Source organism: Neophocaena asiaeorientalis, unplaced genomic scaffold (assembly GCF_003031525.2).
Source record: "Neophocaena asiaeorientalis asiaeorientalis breed wild unplaced genomic scaffold, Neophocaena_asiaeorientalis_V1.1 scaffold478, whole genome shotgun sequence".
In the NCBI taxonomy this organism is placed as follows: Eukaryota; Metazoa; Chordata; class Mammalia; order Artiodactyla; family Phocoenidae; genus Neophocaena; species Neophocaena asiaeorientalis.
Genome location: NW_020173200.1, coordinates 1,220,164 through 1,242,458, shown reverse-complemented (window position 1 = coordinate 1,242,458; position 22,295 = coordinate 1,220,164). Strand labels below are relative to the sequence as shown.

The 22,295-nt window shown below is 40.1% G+C and overlaps 1 protein-coding gene across 2 annotated transcripts in view; it reads left to right on the top strand.

Moving 5' to 3' along the window:
* The first annotated feature begins 444 nt into the window (after positions 1 to 444).
* The window catches only part of ZMYND12 (zinc finger MYND-type containing 12), a 33,136-nt gene continuing 11,285 nt past the window's right edge, over positions 445 to 22,295 (top strand). The window contains exons 1-5 of one of the 2 annotated variants that reach the window (XM_024744761.1): positions 445 to 610; positions 10,895 to 11,036; positions 11,534 to 11,705; positions 19,211 to 19,380; positions 21,709 to 21,831. In XM_024744761.1, the coding sequence (XP_024600529.1) occupies positions 501 to 610; positions 10,895 to 11,036; positions 11,534 to 11,705; positions 19,211 to 19,380; positions 21,709 to 21,831 (717 nt within the window). In that variant the 5' untranslated portion in view covers positions 445 to 500. The remainder of the gene's footprint in view (positions 611 to 10,894; positions 11,037 to 11,533; positions 11,706 to 19,210; positions 19,381 to 21,708; positions 21,832 to 22,295) is intronic. The other variant, XM_024744762.1, reaches the window with a different exon arrangement.

Sequence of the window (22,295 nt, the reverse complement as noted above, 5' to 3'; positions counted from 1 at the left end):
AGCCGCAATAGTGAGGGGGCGGTTCGCTACCATGCGCTGCAAGCCAGCGCCGGGTTTCTGCAGGTCTGGAAATGCGTGCTGGTTCCGCCCCACAGCGTGAGAAATTGACACTGAGCTGGCGGGAGTTCTCGGCTGGGCAGGCATCTGGAGGAGTCACACCCCCTCGTTTAGTTTCCTAGTCTGGGTGAAGATCTGGACGTGTTTGACCCTTACCGGCTACCATACAGACCCTGTTAGGCTAGGACCTCGCTAAAATTTGAGTGCCCAGCCATTTAACCTTTGGATTTGTAGTGAGGTGTTTTTTTTTTTTTTTTTTTTTTTTTTTTTTTTTTTTTTTTTTAAACCCTACAAACACACTCCAAGTGTTAGTCGAGCCACGCCCCCCCCCGCCCTCGAAAAGCTTGGAATGAGGCTGCGCCTTGTTGGTCACGTGACATCGCCGCCCAGTGTGTCCTCTCCAGGCAACGGTCCTAGAGACCGACAACACCGTCTGCCGCAGCATGAACGTGATCTACCCACTTGCGGTGCCCAAGGGGCGCCGGCTCTGCTGTGAGGTGTGCGAAGCTCCGGCCGAGCGGGTCTGCGGGGCCTGCACAGTCACTTATTACTGGTAGGCCCTGAAACGTGGCACCTGGGTGCCTCAACCCCCTCTCTCTCAGTCAGGGAACCCTCAAAGCGGCTTCAAGACAGGTCCCTAAGAGTTCTATGTCTGTGTCCGCTTCCTCTCCCACTCAATCATTCCTCCCCAGATGTTTTGTTGCGCGCCTACTGTGCGCTATGCACTGTTCTATGTGCTGAACTTCCTGGGGGAAACTCGGGACACCACGTCCCTCAAAAATCTAATGTTCTAGGACTTCCCTGGCTGTCCAGTGGTTGAGACTCCGCGCTTCCACTGTAGGGGGCGTAGGGTTCGATCCCCGGTCGGGGAATTAAGATCCCACATGCCATGCGGCTCTGGCCAAAAAAAAAAAATCTAATGTTCTAACGAGAAAGATAAGTAAACCAACAGACAAAACAAGATAATTTCAGAGAGTGATAAATGCCATAAAGACAAAGGAAACGTGATGGGAGGTTGGGCAGACAGCTTCTCTGAGGGTAGACTATTGATCTGAAGTTAGAGTAGGAACAGCCCGCCAGGGAAATGCTGGGGGAAGAGTGGCACAGTGAGGCTCCGAGGGAGGGAAGACTTTGGTGTGTTTGAGGAATAGATAGAAAGTTAGTTTGTGAGAGCATAGCCAAGATGGTGACAGTGTGGGGAGGGTGGTACAAGATGAGATCAGCTTTCGTTTATTCAGCATAGCATCCACTGATCTTTGCTTCAGATTGGACCCTATTTGGGACCTGAGATAAAACAGCTAGGTTGCTGACGTCCAGAAACCTAGTCCAGAGCCGACTAACTTGTTTAAAAAAGAAAGTCATTATAATGCAACCCTACATGACAAGTGCTGTCACTCAGGGAGTACTATTCCCTGGGACCTCTAAGGATGGAAGCATGGTGATGGGGCAGTATCTGGAAAGGTTCCTCTGAAGAAGTAACATTTGCACTGGGTCTTGAGAGGTCAGAAGGAAATTGCTAGGTGAATGAACAATGAAGAAGGAAAGGTAGAGCACTCCTGGCATCCAGGACTGCTTGGGTAAAGGGTGAGAGAACAGACTTTGTTCAGAGGTGGGTAGAGAAGGTAGCCGTGGAGGGAGCAGTCACTGATTTTCAGACTGCGGTCCAGGGCCCATTAGCGGGTCATGAATAAATCACAAAAAGCATTTTAGGAAAAAAAAAAGAATAGAAAGTATCAGAGTAATCCTACTTGAATTGTTTCTTGAAACTTTTGTTTTAGTGATTTATGTGGTTATATGTCTTTGTACTAGTGAAATGTATTTCCTACTGTATGCTGAGTTAAAAAAAAAAGTTTGAAAATCATTGTGATAGGTAGTAGTAGCGGTTTAAACCAAGAAGATAAAGGTTAGGGCCAAACAGTGACATGAGATCAAGGAGTTTGGAATTTATCCTCTGGGGGGTCATGGATGGTTTTAGATTGGAAGGTAGATGCTGAAGGCTGCGTAACTTCTCAGTTGCAGTGGTCCCAGTGGAGACTGAATTAGGTGTCCCTCCTTGGTGCTTTCACAGCACTCTTTAGGTCCCTTAGCCTCACATTTATGACATGGATTGAAATCACTTGTTCAGTGGTCTGTATTCCTCACTAGGCTGTATGCCCCATGAGGGCAAGGACAGCGTCTGTGTTTTCATTGCTGTTTCTTCAATGCATATAGAATACAATTCAGAATTTGTAACAGAAACTGCAAAGCCCTGATTGCTTCTCTATCTTCATTTCCCACCAGTCATCCCCTCTTTTCGTTGATGCAGTTACAGAGGCTTTCTTTCAATTCTAATTTGCCAACTCTTTTCCTGCCTCAGTTTCTTTGCCCAGGCCGTTGCCTTTGCTGGGAACTTTCCCTACAGTCACGAATCTTCCTAGCTCTCTTTCATCTTTCTGTTCTCAGAATGTTATTTCTTCAAAGAGGTCTTTCTGGAAAACCCAACCTAAATGCCCCTATCTGATTTTACCTCTCACATTTTTTCTTCACTTTTTCTGTACTTTTATGTTTTTGTTTTACTTGTTTAATATCTATCTTTTTTTTTCTTCTTCTTCTGGCTGGACCGCGCAGCTTGTGGGATTTTAGTTCCCCAAGTAGGGATTGAACCCAGGTCCCCTGCATTGGAACCACTGGACCGCTAGGGAAGTCCTGAGTAAACAATTTTAAGTACAGGACTGGCACTCAGGGGAGAGGTGAGACTCCTTTGCCTGATATGAGCACCTACCTCTTCCCCTGTCCCCTTCATCCCTCCAGCCAGAAGCAATTCCTCCTTCCTCTCAACTCATTTTGTACTTATTCTGTACCTCTCACATGACTCTTATTTCCCTGCCTCATTATAGTTGTTGGCAAACATGTTAGCTCAATTTTATTATGCTCTGTTAATGTAGGATATTATGTTGAATATGTAGAAGGACTGTCATATGTATGTTATCTTTTGATCTGTTTCAGACCCATCTGCGTATAGCCTATGGTCTCCAGCAAAGTATCTTGAAATAATTGAAACTAAATATTTGATGAATGCATGAATAAATTATTATTTCCTATGCCCTTATCCTCCATTATTTTCTTTCTCTTCTTTCACTGCCTTTAATTATTTTTGAGGTCTTCTACTCTCCCCCTACCTTTCCTCCAGATTTCTATATCCTTGTGTCCTAGAGATTTCATGATTTTTCCAGAAAATAAAACTGTGGTAATTGTTCTATATCTCACAAATGAGGGCCTTTAATATCCCCTTCCAGGGTTTTCACGGTTGAATGTAAAGCATCTAGCTCCATGCCTGAGACCATGCTGGCACTCAATAAATATTGTTTTTCCTCATGCCAAATTTAAAGAGCAGGAAGGACAGTCAACTTGGATTTGTGAAAGTTTATTTTTTTGCAAAATAACTTTTCCCAATTATAAATGTAATTCATGCGCACTACAGAAAACTTGAAAATACAAAATATAAAGATGAAAAATAATCCATAATCTCACAACCCAGATAATTAATAGCCTGACATTTTGGTGAATTTCTTCATGTTCTTTTCCTATAAATACATTTATTTTATACACTCTGTGTAATCTTGTGCATATCATTCTGTGTTGGATTGTGAGAATGTTCCCAGGAAATAGAACATTTTTAAGAGATGGCATTTTTATTAAAGTACACAGTGAAACATTATAGGTGAAAGAGGCTTCAATGCTATAGGTTATTAAGTCGTAGCATATAGATAAGAGTAATTGGCAATATTTTTTCCTTTCATTTAACATATGGGGCACAAATTAAAATGCTTTCACTGTCCAGGAAGAGAAAACAGTGAAGTGGTATTCAATAGTAAGATCTATGGTGAACTGGACAATGAATGCCCCGTCTAACGACATTCACATTAGTTTAAAAAACATGGTAATGGCCAAACAAAACATGTCTGGCCCACAAGCTATTTGACTGTGAGCCCTAATTTGAAAGCATACTTTTCAACTCCTTGTTTATGCATGACCCTGTGATGGTTGTGAGGGGTGATACAGATGAATAAGGAGAGAGCTCAGGAATATATAAATATGCGCCCTTTCTTTAGAAGGGCAAGATATGCAGATGTTGTCAGTGGAAAAACAGTTCAGGCAGTTAAGTAAGTTAATATTTCCATTGCTCACACAATTACTCAGTAAGCCCGTATTAAATAAATACCCTGTGGAAGTCACCTATTTCTTTATTCTGGCTGTTAAGTGCTTTTATTGATTTGTTTTCAATAATTCTCTATCAAAAAACCCTTAAAAATGCTTTTTGTCATTTCTATGAGCGCTGTCACAGTTTATAAAGAACATACTTTATTGCATTTCTGTTGTCCCAGAAGAAAGGAAGGAGAGAGAGTATTTGAACACAGCTATGTGTTGTCTATGACTGCTTTTATGCTACAACAACAGAATTGAGTAGTTGCAACAGAGACCAAGTAGCTCGTAAAGCCCAAAATTTACTATCTGGCTGCAAGAAAAACCTTGCTAATCCCTGCCCTAGGTTATTGTTACCTGTTTTGGACTATGTATAAATGGAATCAAATAGCTAACTTTCTCACATTTAAATAAAAATATATGATAGGCAATAGAAATGCAGAAACCTATGATTGTATGCATCCAACCACAGTCTCAAAATACATGAAGGAATAACTGTCAGAGCTGAAGGGAGAAATAAATAATTCAATAGTAATAGCTGGACACTTCAATATCCGCCTTTCAACAATGAATAGAACAACTGGACAAAAGATCAGCAGGGAAATATAAGACCTGAACAACACTATAAACGAACTAGACCTAACAGACATTTATAGAATACAGAATATACATTCTTCTCAAGTGCATATGGAACATTCTCCAGGGTCAACCAGCTATTAGTTAATTAAAAAATCTCAGTAAATATATAAGGATTGAAAATATACAAGGTATGTTCTTCAACCACAATGGGATGAAATTAGTAGTCAATAACAGAAGGAAGTTTCAGAAATTTATGAATGTGTAGAAATAACACACACAAACAACCAGTGGGTCAAAGAAGAAATCACAAGAGACATTAGAAAATGCTTTGAGGTAAAATGAAAACAAAAGCACAACATACTAAAACTGATGTGACACAGTGAAAGCAGTACCTAGAAGGAAATTTATAGCTGTAAACACATATGCTAAAAAAGAAGGAAGATCTCAAACCAATACCCTAGTCTTATACTTTAAAGAGTACAGAAAGAAGAGCAAACTCAACCCAAAGCTAGCAGGAGGGAAATAGTGAAGATTACAGCAGAGATAAATGAAATAAAGAATAGGAAAACAATACAGAGAATCAACAAAACCAAAAGTTGTTTCTTTAAAAAGATCGAAATTGACAAAAGTTTAGCTAGACTGACCCAGAAAAGAAGACTCAAGTTACTAAAATCAGAAAATGGAAGTGGAGGGACTTCTCTTGTGGTCCAGTGGCTAAGGCTCTGCGCTCCAATGCAGCAGGCCCTGGTTCGATCCCTGGTCAGGGAACTAGATCCCACATGCCGCAACTAAGAGTTCACATGCTGCAACTAAAGATCCTGTGTGCTGCAATGAAAGATCCCGCATGCCTCAACGAAGATCCTGCATGCCGCAACTACGACCTGGCTCAGCCAAATAAATAAATAAGTAAATATTTAAAAAAAGAAAATGAAAGTGGAGATATTGCTACCAACTTTACAGAAATAAAAAGGATTATAAGAGAATACTATGTACAATTGTATGCCAACAAATTTGAAGTCCTAGATGAAATATATTCCTAATAAGACACAAACTACCAAAACTACTCAAGAAGAAATAGAATATCTGAGTAGGTCTATAAGTAAAGAGATTTAGCTAAGTAATCAAAAAACTTTTCACAAAGAAAAGCCCAGGAGGATTTCACTGGTGAACTCTGTCAAATATTTAAAGAAGACTTAACAATTCTTCACAAACTCTTCCAGAAAATAGAAGAAGAGGGAAGAGTTCCCAACTTTTTATGAGGCCAATATTATCCTAACACCAAAACCAGAGAAAAACATCAAAAGGAAACTACAGACCAATATCCCTTATGAATATAGATGCAGAAATCCTTAACAAAGTACCAGCAGACCAAATCCAGCAGAATATAAAAAGAATTATATATCATGACCAAATGGAATTTCTCCCAGGAATTCAAGGTTGGTTCAACATATGAATATCAATCAATATAAAACATCATCTTAATAGAATAAAGAAAAAAATCATATAATCATCTCAATAGATACAGAAAAAACATTTGGCAACGTCCAACACCCTTCATGATAAAAATACTTAACAAAGTAGGAATAGAAAGGAATTTCTATAACTTGGTAAAGAGTATCTATGAAAGAACCATAGAGAAACACGACATTAGCATCATACTTAATAGTCAAAGTCTATAAAATCTTTCCCCTGTAAAATCAGAAATGAGGCAAGAATGTCACTTTCACCACTTCTATTCAACGTTGTACTAGAGGTTCTAGTTGGGGCAATTAGGGAAGACAATGAAATAAAAAGCATCCAGCTTGGAAAAGAAGGAGTAAAAGTACCTCTATTCACAGATGACATGATCTTATATAGAGAACCCCCTAAAGAACCCACAAAAAAAACTATTAGAGCTAATAAGTGAATTCAGCAAGGTTACAGGATATACAAGATAAATATGCAAAAATCAGTTATATTTCTGTATGCTAGCAATGAGCAATCTAAAAATGAAATTAAGACAGCTATTCCATTTACAATAGCACTTTAAATAAAGGAATAACCATAGAAGTACAAGACTTTTACACTGGAAAGATACAAAATATTGTTGAACAAAATTAAAGAAAACCTAAATAAGTGGAAAGATATTTCATATTCACAGACTGGGAGACTTAATATGAAACAGTTTGATCTGCAGATTCAATGCAATCCCTGTAAAAATTCCAATTGTCATTTTTGCATGAATGGACACTCTGATCCTAAAATTCATATGAAAATGAAAGGGACCCAGAATAGCTAAAAAAATCTCAAAAAAGAGCAAAGTTGGAGAACTCACATTTCTCAATTTCAAAATTTACTACAAAGCTACAGTAATAAAGATAGTGTGGTACTGGAATAAGGACAGACCTATAGATTGATGGAATAGAATTGAGAGTCCAAAAATAAGCACATACATCTATAGCCAATTGATTTCCTTTTTCTTTTTCTTTTTTTTTTTGCAGTTTTAAAAAATTGAAATACAGGTTATATTCCATTTATAGTTATTATAAAATATGGCTATATTCCCCATGTTGTACAATATATCCCTGTAACTTATTTTATACATAGTATTTTTTACCTCTTAACCCTATACCCCTATATTGCCCCTCTCCCTACTGGTAACCACTAGTTTGTTCTCTATATCAATGAGTCTGCTTCTTTTTTGTTATAGTCACTAATTTGTTGTAATTTTTAGATTCCACATATAAGTGATATCATTACAGTATTTGCCTTTCTCCGTCTGACTTGTTTCACTTAGCATAATACCCTCCAAGTCCATCCATGTTGCTGCATGGCAAAATGGCAAAATTTCATTCATTTTATCTTAGTAGTATTCCAGTGTGTGTGTGTGTGTGTGTGTGTGTGTGTGTGTGTGTATGTCACATCTTCTTTATCCATTCATGTGATGATGGACACTTAGGTTGCTTCCATATCTTGGCAGTTGTAAATAGTGCTGCTATGAATATTGGGGTGTGTGTATCTTTTCAAATGAATGTTTTTGGGGTTTTTTTTGGCTATATACCCAGGAGTGGAATTGCTGGGTCATATGGTAATTCTATTTTTAGTTTTTTGAGAATCCTTCATACTGTCTTCTACAGTGGCTGCACCAATTTACATTTCCCCCAACAGTGTATGAGGGTTCCCTTTTCTCTGCATCCTTGCCAACATTTACTTGTGTTCTTTTTTGATGATAGCCATTGTGGTTTTGGTTTGCACTTAGCTGATGATTAGTGATGTTGAGCATCTTTTCATGTGCGTATTGGCCATCTACATGCCTTTTATGGAAAGAACTGTCTACTCAGTTCTTCTTCCTATTTTTTAATTGGATTGTTGGTTTTTTTGATGTTGAGTTGTATGAGCTATTTATATATGATGGATTATATATGATGGTCATATCATTTGCAAATATTTTCTCCCATTCAGTAGGTTGTCTTTTCATTTTGTCAGTGGTTTCCTTTGCTGTGCAAAACCTTTTAAGTTTAATTAGGCCCCATTTGTTTATTTTTGCTTTTATTTCCTTTGCTTTAGGTGACAGATCCAAAAAAATATTGCTGTGATTTATGTCAGAGAGTGTTCCTGCCTATGTTTTCCTCTAGGAGTTTTATGGTTTCTGGTCTTACATACATTTTGAGTTTATTTTTGTATATGGTGTTTGTTAGAGAATGTTCTTTTACATGTAGCTGTCCAATTTTCCCAGCACCACTTTTTGAAGAGACTGTCTTTTCTCCATTGTATATTTTTGTCTCCTTAGTTGTAGATTAATTGTATGGTCAACTGATTTTCAACAAGGGTGCCAAGACAATTTAATTAAGAAAAGAATGGTCACTTCCAAATGGTGCAGGGATAACTGGATATCCATATGCAAAAGAAGAATTTGGACCCCTATGTTACACCATGTTCAAAAAGACTTAAATATAAGAGCTAAAAACATAAAACTTTTCAAAGGAAACATAGTTGTAAATCTGTGTGATCTTGGATTAGGGAACAGTTCTTAGATATGACACTGAAAGCACAAGGAACCAAAGGAAAAATAGATAAGTTGGGCACCATCAAAATGAAAAACTTTTGTGCATCAGAGCACACTATCAAGAAAGTGAAAAGACAACCCACAGAATTGGAGAAAATATTTGCGGATCATATATGTTAAGGATCTATTATCCAGAATATGCAAAGAACACTTAAAACTCAAAAATAAAAAGATAAAGGACCTGGTTTAAAAAAATGGGCAAAGGATTTGAATCAACATTTCTTCAAAGAAGATATACAAATGGCCAATAAGCACATAAAATGATGCTCAACATTACTAGTTATTAAGGGAATGCAAAATAAAACCACAATGATATACTACCTCACACACACTATAATGGCTACAATAAAAAAGGACAGAAAATAGCAAGCATTGACGAGGATGTAGAAAAAATGGAACCCTCATACATCACTGGTGGGATTGTAAAGTGGTACAACCTATGTTAAAACAGTTTGGCAGTCCTCAAAAGTTTAATCATAAAGTTACTGTATAACCCAGCAATTCCATTCTTAGGCGTACCCAAGAGAATTGAAAACATATGTTCGCATAAAAACTTGTACACAAATATTCATTAATAATAATAGCCCAAAACTGGAAACAACCCAAATATCTACCACCTGATGAATGGATAGACAAAAAATGATATAGCCATTCAGTGGAATAGTATTCAGTAGTAAAGAATACAGACATAAAAGCCATATTGTCTGTTTCCGTTTATATGCAAAGTCCAGAACAGGCACATGCATAGAGAAAATAGATTAGTGGCTTCTGGGCAACAGTGGTTGGAGGGAAGAATGAGAGTACCTGCTAGAATAAATGGAGTTTCTTTTTTGAGTGATGAAAATGCCCTGAAATTAGATAGGGTGATGGCTATATGACCTCATGAATATAATAAAAACATTGAACTGTGCACTTTAAGAGGATGACTTTTATTGTATGTGAATTATATATCAATATCAATTATGTATCAATTATATAAACGTATTTGGAGGAAGCGTCAGATTAGGTAATAGACTTGGGAGTCATTCATAGAGGCAATTATGTAAGGAATAGGAGGCAATTCCCTGGTGGCCCAGTGGTTGGGACTCCAGGCTTTCACTACTGAGGATGTGGGTTCAGTCCTTGGTCAGGGGAACTAAGATCCTGCAAGCCACGTGGCATGGCCATAAAAAAAAAAAAAGAATAGGAGTAGATTCTTTGTAGGAGTGCTGTCCAATAGAATTTTTCTGCAGTGATGCAAATGTTCTATATTTGTGCTGTCCAATTAAATGTTTAAAAAATACTAAATATGCATATAAAACAGTCAGAAAAGCTGTATACCAAACTGCCACAATGCTTCCCTCTGGAGAACTAAAAAATGACTGGCTTTGGAGTACAGGCCTAGAGTAACTACTTACTCTCGATACCCGTGCTTCCTTTCCTTAAAAAAATAATGATTTTGTCTTGTTTTCAAAAAGTTAAACAGTTACTTTCATGACCACCTGCTGCACCACTAGGACTGGAAGGCATTCACAGTGTATTCTATGTGAATGGCCCTCCTAGAGCACAGAAGACAATGCCAATGGTGTTATATATACTTATAACTGGCATATATATATACCTATAATTGGTATATATACTAATTATAGGGAAAGTGTCTCCTAGAGCCTCATCAAATGTAAATTTCTTTCCTTTCCCTAAGAAAAAGACCCTTAAATTCATCAGCTTCAGTGTTCAGATATTTTGAAAATGACCTTAGACCCATGCAGAGTTAAAGTTGTCTTTGTTGTCATTAATGAAGAAGAAAAGCAGAATAACCACAACATATAACTGCCTGTAGAAACAACATCCTCCCGCACCCCTGGTTTTTGCACCGCCACCCAATAACCATGTGAAGGAAAGGCGATTTGTGTCGGAAATGGCTTTGGGCTCCCTGCCTGGTTTGTGTTGGGCTTACTTTTCTAGTTTCTAGGGCTGGGCCAGCAGTAGGGCCAGGAGGATCAGTGGTCAAGCCAAAGGTAAAGATAATGAAGTCCGTGTTTTTGTTGTCAGTGGTGTGGTTCATCAAAGAGCTGATTGGGGCAGCATCCATGAGAAGATATGTCAGCTCCTGATTCCCCTGCGCACTTCCATGCCCTTCTACAACTCAGAGGAAGAACGGCAGCATGGCCTGCAGCAGCTGCAGCAGCGGCAGGTAGGGCTTACAGGACGGTTGCAGGGTTAACTCACGGGTGCAGAGAACCTGCCCAGGGAAAAGCTTGTACTGTGCGAGGTCACTAAACTATAACCTCTGAGGGCAGAGACTGGGTTTTATGTAAAATATGTTTCTTTCAAAATTAACTCAAATAGAAAGGCAGAACATTTTAGATTGTCCTGAGACACTACAGCTTTGCTAAACTAAAATTTTATTAAAAATGTAAGAATAATCATTTAATAATTTTATATTGAGCACTCATTTATGCCAAGCACCAACCTAAGATGAGAAGGTACTTGTTCCTGGACCTTGAGGAACTCACAGTCCAGAGTTTGCCTTTTTAATCACCTATTTTGGGTCTCATGTCCGCCTCAATGCAGACAGGCTCACTGTGTGCTCTCGAGCAGGTCATCAGCCCTATCTCCAGGTGTACCTATATCCACCATTGCCTTTTACCCTTAGACTGTCTCAGATAGTCTAGGTTTTTTTTTCCACAGAAGCATTTGATCGAATTTTGCTACACCGTAGCCCAGAAATATATCTTTGAAGGAAAACATGAAGATGCTGTCCCAGCAGCTTTGCACTCTCTTCGCTTCCGCATGAGTGTTCATGGCCTGAGTTCAGTAGAGCTGGTACCTGCTTACCTGCTGTTGGCCGAGGCCAGCCTTGGTAAGTGAAACTGACTTGAGACCCCCTGGAGCCTGTAAGAAGTGCTATACTGGGTCATATCAGTGGCCAAAACACCCAGCTTTGGCAGTGGCACCAAGATACCTTTTGTGGAAGAGCAGGATTGCTGTAAAGTTTGGCACAAGGTGGGGAAGGAGATGTCATGGACTTTCTGGTAAAACTGAACGAAATCCACTCTAGCTGGCCTTAGCAAAAGGAAGAAATTTATTAGGACGCTGAGGTAGGTGTCCTAAGGGAAGTGAGACTTCATGAGATACTATACTCAGAATGCTATAACAAACCAAGGCTGGTGGTCTCTGTTTCTGTCTCTTGGGTCTTGGGGTCTTGTTTCTTGTGTCTGTTTCTAGGTTTCTCTCTCTGCATCTGCTTTATTTTCCATCTCTGCAGACCAGCTTTTTCTACCCTATTCTTACTACAGAAGACAGCTACCCCAAAATGTCAGATGTAGCTGAATTTACATTGAATTTACATATCCTCCAGGTTCAAGGTGGGTTATAGAAACTAATTAGCATCTGATTTCCAATGTTAAATTCCTGGAAGAAAGAATTGTGTTGACTCAGCTTGATGGCGGCATCTATCTGTATCTACCTTTGTGTCAGGGTCACATAGTTCAAACACAAAAATAGGAACCTGCTCCTATGGACAGCAGAGGCAGTTCTGAGAGCAGGGCACAGACGTCACACATGGTGGTTGCTACAACAGGAGAATTAGCATTTTTGAGGGGAATTAACATTTTTGAGCATCGATAGCCTTTTAGGTACTGTAGTACTACTTTATATCTTAACAGCCACTATTAAAAAAGAAACTTTTTAAAAAGTAAAACTGTAGGAAATACAGTACAAAGAACTTTTTCCCTGAGCTATCTGAGAGTAAGTTGCTTACTTGATGCCCTATGCCTTGACTACTTCAGTATGTATTTCCTACAGAGACGTCTCCTTCATGACCACAATACAACCATCATCCATGATAATCTACTGAGCAGACCCCATTCAGCTTTTCCAGTTGTCCCAATCACATCTTTACAGCAAACGGGTAGAGTCCAGAATCACACTTTTCATTTTGTTGCCATGTGTCTTTAGTCTCCTTCATTCTGGAATGGTTTCTCAATCTTTCCTTGACTTTTATGACTTGAATGCCTTCAAAGATTAAAGGCCAATTATTTTACAAAATGTCCTTCAATCTGAGTTTCTCTGATGTTTCCTCATGACTGGACTGAGGTGATGTGTCTTTGGCAGGAATATCACTGAAGTGATGCTGTGTTCTTCTCATCCCATCCTATAAGTTGGCATATGTTTTTATTTTTGTCCCATGATTGATGATGTTCATTTAAGTTACTTTATTAAGGTGGTGTCTGCCAGGCTTCTTCTCTGTAAAGTTACCCTTTCTTCTCTTTGCAATGAATAAGTATTTTATAGAGAGGTATTTAGAACTATATAAAAGTTCCATTCCTCAACAAATTTTCAATGAATTCATTTATTTACTTATATCAACATAGACTGTTGTTTCCCTGTTTTATTTAGTGGGTTACAATCCATTACTATCATTAATTTGATGTTCAAACTGTCCTTGATTTGGCAAGTGGCAGCCCATCACACTGGCTTCTGTGTCTCCTTAACACATCCCCATTGTGCTTTTTTTTGGCTACATGGCTTGTGGGATCTTAGTTCCTCAACCAAGGATTGAACCTGAGCCCTAGGCAGAGAAAGTGTGGAGTCCTAACTACTGTACTGCCAGGGAATTCTTCCCCATTGTTCTTTGATCACTTTCCTGCTTTCTGGAACATACCTCCAAGGAGTCCTGAGTTCTTTTAGCAGGAAATGGAATTTAGAAGCCAAGAGTTGTGCACTGGACATACTCGTTGCTATTGAGGTATGGCTGCTCCCAGGCTTCTCAATGGACAGAATTAGGGAACATGTGTAAATATAATAAGGTGTATATGCGCATTATTTCTAAATCTCCATCTCCGTCTCTACATCTGTATCTGTATATGATCATGGGTCCATAGGAGTACATTTAAATCCACAGGGTTCAATCTCATTTTCTCCCATTCCATGTTTATAGCTCCTTTTTCTGACAGTGAGAATGCTGGCTTCCATTTTCATTGATGTATTTATATATTTAATTGGTTACCCTGTATGAGCCAACCTCCCATCTCCAATCCTATCCTTTCCCCTTGCAGATGCCCTCCTCTCGTTTTGGGGGCTCTGACTCCTATTCTGGGATGCCTCTTCTGTATGGACCCCCTCCTCACTGGTTTGGGCTCCGACTTCATACCAGGCCACTTAGCTGCAAGAATGCCCTCTTTACCCTACTCAGATCTGACTCCCCATTCTGGACTGTCCCTCCTCCCAAGCTAGTGGAAGAACACCAGACAAGGAAATACAGCCCAGGCTCTCTTTATCTCTGACACTGACTAGCTATGGGATTTTGGAAAAGTCACCCTAGCTTAAATCCCATCATGTTTTATTTGGATTACTACCTGCCAGCTGGTCTCTGCACATCTTCCCTGGCCTCCTTCCAAGCTGGTCTCCAAACAAAATGTGACCAAGTCACTCCAATAAATAAAGACCAAGTTCCCAAAGCAAGTTATGAGTCCCTGTTTGGTCCAGCCTTTATGAATTCTCTCACCTCACCTCTCATTCTTTTCTCTCTCCCTTTCAGTTGTGTTGGCCTTCTCTCGGTTCCTCAGAAGCACTGTGATGCTTCCTTGTTCTGGAAGGTTCTTCTCTAGCCACTCCCCCCACTTCTCTTCCCCTCCCCTTCACCTAACTAACTCCTATTCATCCTTCAGGTCTCAGCTTGAGTCACCACCCCCTGATTAGAACCCTTTCCCAAACCCCCAGATTGGGTCAGGTCTCTTTTTATGTATCCACTTAGAAACCTCTTTCTTTTTTCTGGGCACTTACTTTGATAATAATTAAACATTTTTTATGACATTATTTAATTAAAGTTCCTCTCCTGCACTAGACCATAAGTTCAGGGAGAACTGGGACTCTGTCTATTCTTTCTCCTCGGAGTGTCTTTACATCCAGCACAGTACTTAGTGCAGGGAAGGTACTCAAAAACTCCTTAGAACCTGACACCTAAATGGGAACTATGTAAGCATTTGTTGAATCTGAGTCCTCTTCACAGGATTGTTTTGAGGTTTAAATGAATTTATGTATTACGGACAGGAAAGTGCTTTGCAAGCAGAAAAGTGCTGTTTAAATGGAAGGTTTCATTCTAACTCCCACAGTTACTGATTTAAAACCTTGCCAACCTTTTTGAAAGTCTAAATAAATCACATCCCCTGTGGACATGCCTCTCCAACCTTAGAGATTCCTCCAGACTGGAGTGGAAAAATAAGAGGCATTCATACTTTTTTTCAAAGTAAAACTTTGGAATTTTAACGCACTAGAAATGACATTTTCAGTAACTCTTCAAGGAGGAGCCACCTTACTCATCTTCCCCCACTGTTTTTAGTGTTTTGGAACCGGGAGAAGCTAGGTAATAAATTCCAACTCTTTTTTTTTTTTTTTTTTTTTTTGCGGTACGCGGGCCTCTCACTGCTGTGGCCTCTCCCGTTGCGGAGCACAGGCTCCGGACGCGCAGGCCCAGCAGCCATGGCTCACGGGCCCAGCTGCTCCGTGGCATGCGGGATCTTCCCGGACCGGGGCACGAACCCGTGTCTTCTGTATCGGCAGGCGGACTTTCAACCACTGCGCCACCAGGGAAGCCCGAATTCCAACTCTTTACCAGCCGTGTATCCTAGTCATCAAGCTTTCTCTTACCTTAGGGCTCTCACACATACCACCTGGAATGCTGTTTTCTCCCTCATATGGCGGATTTCTTTTCAACCTTCAGGTACCTGCTTAAACACCACATTCTCAGAGAGGTGTTCCCTAATCATCCAAAGTAGGTTTCTCTGTGCCTTTTTTGATCACTGTGTTCTGTCCATTTCCTTCCTATCACTTCATTTTTTGTTTCTTTATTGTGTAACGAATTCACTCAACCGTGAACTTTTTAAGGTCAGGGATCCAGCATGCACTGAGCATCCGGCAGAGTGGTAGAGACTCAACGGATTAGATGAATATAGGGTTGAATGAATGCGCGGTTTCCTCCTCTGATATTTCTTTTGCAGGATTGTTGGCAGACTTAAATCCCAGATGCAGATGGCCTAGCCTAGTGTAAGGCATGTGTAAGGCATAGGGTAAGGCAGGCCCTCAGTAAATGATTCCTTTTGCTTCCCCTGAGTGCCTCACAGCCACACCTTTGAATCGTCTGTGACTGTTTTATTCTGTGCTCCTTTACTTTCATCCACAAGTCCTGCAAAATCTTCCCCCATAATGTCTCTCAGATCTGCCACTAACCCAGTGTAAGCCTGCTGTGTCTCACCCTTAAGACAAGTACCACTGCTCCATGAATTAGCCATCCCTTCTCTCTCTACTGCATATACCCTGAAAGTCACCCTTCAGGATAGTCGCACTTCCTTTGGCAACTTTAGGTCTCTGTTACCTCTACTCCATCCCTACACCTCTCCAGGTAAGCGCTGTATGTAGGAGGGCATGCCTGAACTTACCCACTCACTGGTCACAATCTTAGTTCTGACCCGCTTGTCACAGCTTGTTCTTCTCACCTCATTATACCCTGCTCTCTGAATATGCAGCCTTGTAGTTTTTTGCTCGAAAGTAGGCTTTTTCCTTTGGGACTGATGCTTGTTTAGATGTGGTTCAGCTTGACCTGGGGGCCTTCCTTTTTTCAGCAATACCTCTGTAAATGAGAACTGGACAACGAAACATGTAAATTTCCAATATATATCAATGCCCCCTACCAATTGTTTCCCAAGATAAATGTCTTAGCTAAGAGTCATTTGCTTCCTTAAATTTGATAGGGCCTCAGTCTAAAGCTCTTATTTTTTTAAGCAAAACCCGGATGGAAAATGTGGCTCGCCTATTTAAGTAACATGAGCCAGGATCATGGGCCATGGCCCCTTGATTCTGATCTAATATTTTCCCATTTTAGTGTGAGCGTCGGTCAGGCAGTTACTTGTTACCTCTTGTTGACTGCTTCTTCCTCACCTCTCCTGTAATTCAGAGAGGTATGATTACAGCCAGAATAAAGCAATGCTTACATGTGAAGTAGGCCTGGGAGGAAGCACAAGAAGAACAGAAGGTTGACTTGTGAGGGATCCGTGTCTTCATCTCCTGACCCTTTACTGATGCCATTTCTGCTGCAGCACCCATCACACAGAACCCTTCACACGCAGGGCATGTCTCCTGCTCTGCAGAACGTTCTCAAAGTAGTTTTCTGCTCACTTCTGACAACCTTCCTAGGAGGCAAGTGTAGGCAGGAAACTATTACGTATCTTCTTTTTTTTTTTCTTGTCTTTTTTTATTAACATCTTTATTGGAGTATAATTGCTTTACAATGGTGTGTTAGTTTCTGCTTTATAACAAAGTGAATCAGTTATACATATACATATGTTCCCATATCCCTTCCCTCTTGCATCTCCCTCCCTCCCACCCTCCCTATCCCACCCCTCTAGGTGGTCACAAACTACCGAGCTGATCTCCCTGTGCTATGTGGCTGCTTCCCACTAGCTATCTATTTTACATTTGGTAGTGTATGTATGTCCATGCCACTCTCTCACTTTGTCACAGCTTACCCTTCCCATGCTAGGTTCTTCATGACCTTTTTTTTTTTCTTTCACAACTAAACAAAAAGAGTTAAGTGTCAAGAGTATTTGAATATTAGAAATAAAGGTGACTTTCACTTAACCACATGAAATGGTTAATCACATAACCATTCTAGCTCCTGAATGTCTCTCTTATATACTCCATCTTCATTCGCTGCCTTAGTTCAGGGTCTAGTACGTGCCTGAACTATTTCAAAAGTCTTCTAGTGAGTGTTTTCCTTTTCCTCCTCCCTTCTGGTCTCTCCTTGGCATAGTGCCAGAGGACTCTTCTAAATCTAAATCCGGTTATCACTCCCTTTCTGAAAATCCTCTAGTTTTTATCCACATGCATCAAGCTCCTTGGCACGACTTCCTACGCCCTCCGTGATCTGTGCCCTGCCTACCTCTTTAGCCTCATTTCCTGCCACTTGATCCCTTATACTTTGTGCCCCAGCATCACAGGCCAATATATAGTTCTCTAAGCACAGCACACCATTTCATATCTCTATGACTTTGCATATGTGTTAATTCTCCCTGAGATGCCCTCCCTCCCTTAACTGTCTAGAAAACTTATATTCATCCTCAAAACTTAGCTCAGACTTTTCTGACTATCTTAGCTTGGCTGCTATGACAAATACCATAGACTGGGTGGCTTAAACAACAAACATTTATTTCTCACAGTTCTGGTGGCTACAAGTCCATGATCAAGGTGCCAACAGAGCTGGTGTCTGGTGAGAACACACTTCCTAACTTGTAGACAGCCGCCTTTTCTTGCTATACCCTCACATGGCCAAAAGAGAGATCATCTCTCTCTTGTCTCTTCTTATAAGGGCACTAATCCCATTCATGAGAGCTCCACCCTCATGACCTAATTACCTCCCAAGGGCCCCACTTCAAAATACCGTCTCATTAGGGATTAGGGCTTCAACATATGAATTTGGGGGGAACACAAACATTCAGTCCATAACACTGACCATGCCTCTCCCCACTCCATTGTCCTTCTCTACCCCATCCAAAGAATTAAACACTTCCTACTGTCTTCCACTTCCAAACCTTATAACGTTACTGTCATTGCATTTACACTATATTACAAATATACTTGTTTTCATGTCTCCATTCCGCCAACCAAGCTGTACATTTTTCTGGAGTAATGGCTTTGATTCATCTTTGAATTCCTATCCCTTAACACAAGGTCTGGCACATAAAAAGTATCAAATATACATATACATATATTTTAAAATTGAGATATAATTCATGTACCATAAAATTCTCCCCTTTAAAGTACAATTCAGTGGTTTTAGTATATTCACAAGATTGTGCAACCGTCATCACATCTAATTCGGGAACATTTTTGTCACCCCAAAATGAAACCCAATACCAATAGCAGTCATACCTCGGTTCCCATGCCTACAGTCCTGGGCCACTTACTAATCAATCCACTTTCTGATTTGCCTATTCTGGAAAATTTATATTAATGAACTCATACAATGTGTGGCCTTTTGTGTCTGGCTTCTTTCACTCAGTATAATGTTTTCAAGGTTCATCCATGTTGTAGTATGTATCAGTACTTTATTCCTTTAGTGCCTGAATAATATGCCACTCATGAATAGGGAAAGACTATACTTTGTATATTTACTCATCAGTTGACCAACATTTAAGCTGTTTCAATATTTTGGCTAATATGAATAGGCTGCTATGAATATTCACGTACAAGTTTTTGTGTGTCAGTAAGTATTCAAGTCAATGAATAAATGAGTGAATAGGTGATGACTCGTATTTCATCATGTGTTCTGTGGCTAGGATATGGATTATAATCTTTATTTCTTTTGGGCAGGTCTGGGCCGGATCGTCCAGGCTGAGGAGTATCTATCCCAAGCACAGTGGACAGTCCTCAAATCAGCTGAATGTTGTCATGCCACCCACTCCTTACTGCATCGGAACCTGGGGCTTCTCTACATGGCTAAGGAAAACTATGAGGAAGCCCGTTATCATCTGGCCAATGATGTAAACAAATTAATAACACCCGATTGTTTCTGAGAACAGCTCTGTTTGTTTGTTGTTGTTTTCTTTTTACTGAGCATTTCTCTGAAACTTTCTGTGTACAACTGTCTGTTTGGTGGAGTATTAGCAAGAACACAATTCTAACGACCTGAATTCAAGACTTTCCACTTTCTGCCTGTGCATCCTTGTCCAGGTCACATCACTTCCCAAGCCTCAATTGCTTGGGGGATGATAAAGGGAGGCAGAAGAGCATCCTGGTTAAGAGCAGGGCTTTACTCCTGGTCCCAGCTCTGCCATTTCACCAGCCACACAGACTTGGATAAATTATTTAACGTCTTTCATCACCTATAAGACAGTAATCATAAAATAGTCTCTGCCTCATTGGGTCATTGCAGAGATGAATAAGAGGGCCCAACATGGGCAGTACTTTGGCTGTGATTTTGATAAATAACATGAACGTCTCTACTACAGAGTGTGGTTATTACATTTAAATGAGCTGGAGGTATATGAAAGTGCTTTATAAACTCTAAAACTCTTTACCAATGTTAGATAGGTTGATGAGGGTGATGACTGAGCTGTTCTTCCCACGTTCATGGGGTTTCTGTTAGGATTTCAGTATTGGACAGTATTACCGGAGGGAAGAGTTCCTGAGCCTGAAAGTTAGATGAGGTTAGAATCAGATTGCAGTCTCCATGCAGATTGGGTCTCTCTTCAGCCTCTCCACTGGGCAACCCTCCCTCTGGTTGCCTGCCACTGCACGATGCCCCTAAATTTGCTGGAAACATTGTTGTGCTGGTTATTCTCCATATCCCCTTACGCCAAATGCATTCTCTGCCCTACTCTTCCCTGGGAGGCTGACCTCGGTGGACTCCATTGCTCTCTGGCCTCACTGGGTTTGGAGAGTGAAAGCCATGGCAGAGGAGTGGAAGCTGGGAGCAGAGAGAGGTTGGGGTATTTACTCTGCTGCCTTTCCGCACCAGCCCAGTCCCTGCAGGGCCAGTGTTCCTCATGGCCATGGCTTCTGTCAGGTAGCCTTCCTCCACAGCTCTAGCTCTTGCTGGGCCCTGGTAACCCTGCTTTCTCCCCTGGTTTTCTCAGGAGTTTGGACTGTAAATGGTCTCTTGCTACTGATAGTCCCTAGTGCTTCACTAACTCTTGTTGGTTCCGTACCCCTTCCACGTCTCTGTAAATAATCCTTTCGTTATACTAGCCTCAGGGAATACTGATACTTGTGAGGGTGCCATCTACTTCCACCTAGGAGCCTGACCAATGCACTGCTTCATTTGTGTTTCCTCTCTGTGCTTCACAGCCTTCAACAAATCAATCAGAAGCACACTCTCTCTTGAGCTGGGTCACATAGTTAAGGATTAGATCAAGCTCAGCCTAACTTAAAAAAAAACCAAACCAAACCACAGCATTATTGATACATACCATAAAAATCAATGGTATGTACAATTAACTGTACAATTCAATGATTTTTAGTAAACTTAGAGCTGTGCAACCATCAACATAATCCAGTTTTCACCCTAAAGAGAGCCCACATATCCATTTGCAGTCATTTCTCATTCCCACTTTCTGTCTTTCTAGATTTACCTTTTTAGGACATTTAATATAAATGAATGATTTATATTAAATCATTATTAAATAAATGATGACTTTTGCATCTGACTTCTTTCACTTAGCATAATTATTTTGAAATTCACCCGTGTTGTTGTTTATATATCAATATTTCATTCCTTTTATTGCTATCATCTGGATATACCACAATTTCTTTACCATTCACCAGTTGATGGACATTTGGGTTGTTTCCATGTTTTGTCTATTATGAATAATACTGCTGTGAACATTTGTGTACAAGTCTTTGTGTGAAGACGTGTCTTCATTCCTCTTGGGTATATACCTAAGAATAGAATTGCTCGGTCATGTGGTAAAACTATGTTTAATTTTTTGAGGACTGCCAAACTGTTTTCCACAGAGGCTGCATCATTTTATATTCCCACCAGCATGTACAAGAGTTCCACTTTTGCCACAACTTTGCCAATAAGTGTTATTTTCTGTCTTTTTGATTAGAGCAGTTCTAGTGTGTGTGAAGATGTATCTCGTTGTGGGTTTTATTTTGCATTTCCTTAGTGACTAATAATGTTGAGCATCATTTCATGTGCTTTAGCTATTGGTGTATCTTTTTGGTGACATGTTATCTGTTCAGATCCTTTGCCCATGTTTTAACTGAGCTGTTGTAAAAGTTCTTTATAGATTCTGGATACAAGTCCTTTATAAGATATATGATTTACAAAGAAAACTCAAGCACTCTCTTTCTTCCTTCTGCTATAGATTTATTTCGCCAGTTGTGCATTTGGAACAGAGCACATCAGGACCTCAGGAGGCTACTTCTACCTGGCTAATATCTTCTATGGCCTTAAAAATTTGGACCTGGCAGACACATTGTACACCAAGGTGAGCTGGGGAATATGGGAGCTGAGCCTTGATACTTAGGCTTTGTATCTTACAACTGGTGTCAGACCATTCATGAGATATTCGAGGCACAGACAGATGAAGTGACTTGCCCAAAATCACATAGCTTGATTCATGTTATATTCCACTTTTCTTTCTTCCGGTTTCTCCACTACCAAAATAGTTTAGTCCTTAGCATCAATAGAGCAATTAACAAATAATAGCTTATGGGTCAATAAGAACCAAATAGGCTGCCAGATACCCTGTCATATCCCTAGGAGCAAGCTAATGTGGGCATATTGAGGTGTGGGATAAAGGAGGAGATGAAGTTTTTCAGCGAAACTAATTGTTGAAAGGTCCTGTGAAGGGATCAAAGAACATGAAAGTACTTTAAAATGTCCATCTTTACCTGTGAAAGATTTTCAACTGTTTATATATGTGTATGTGTATATATATATATATATATA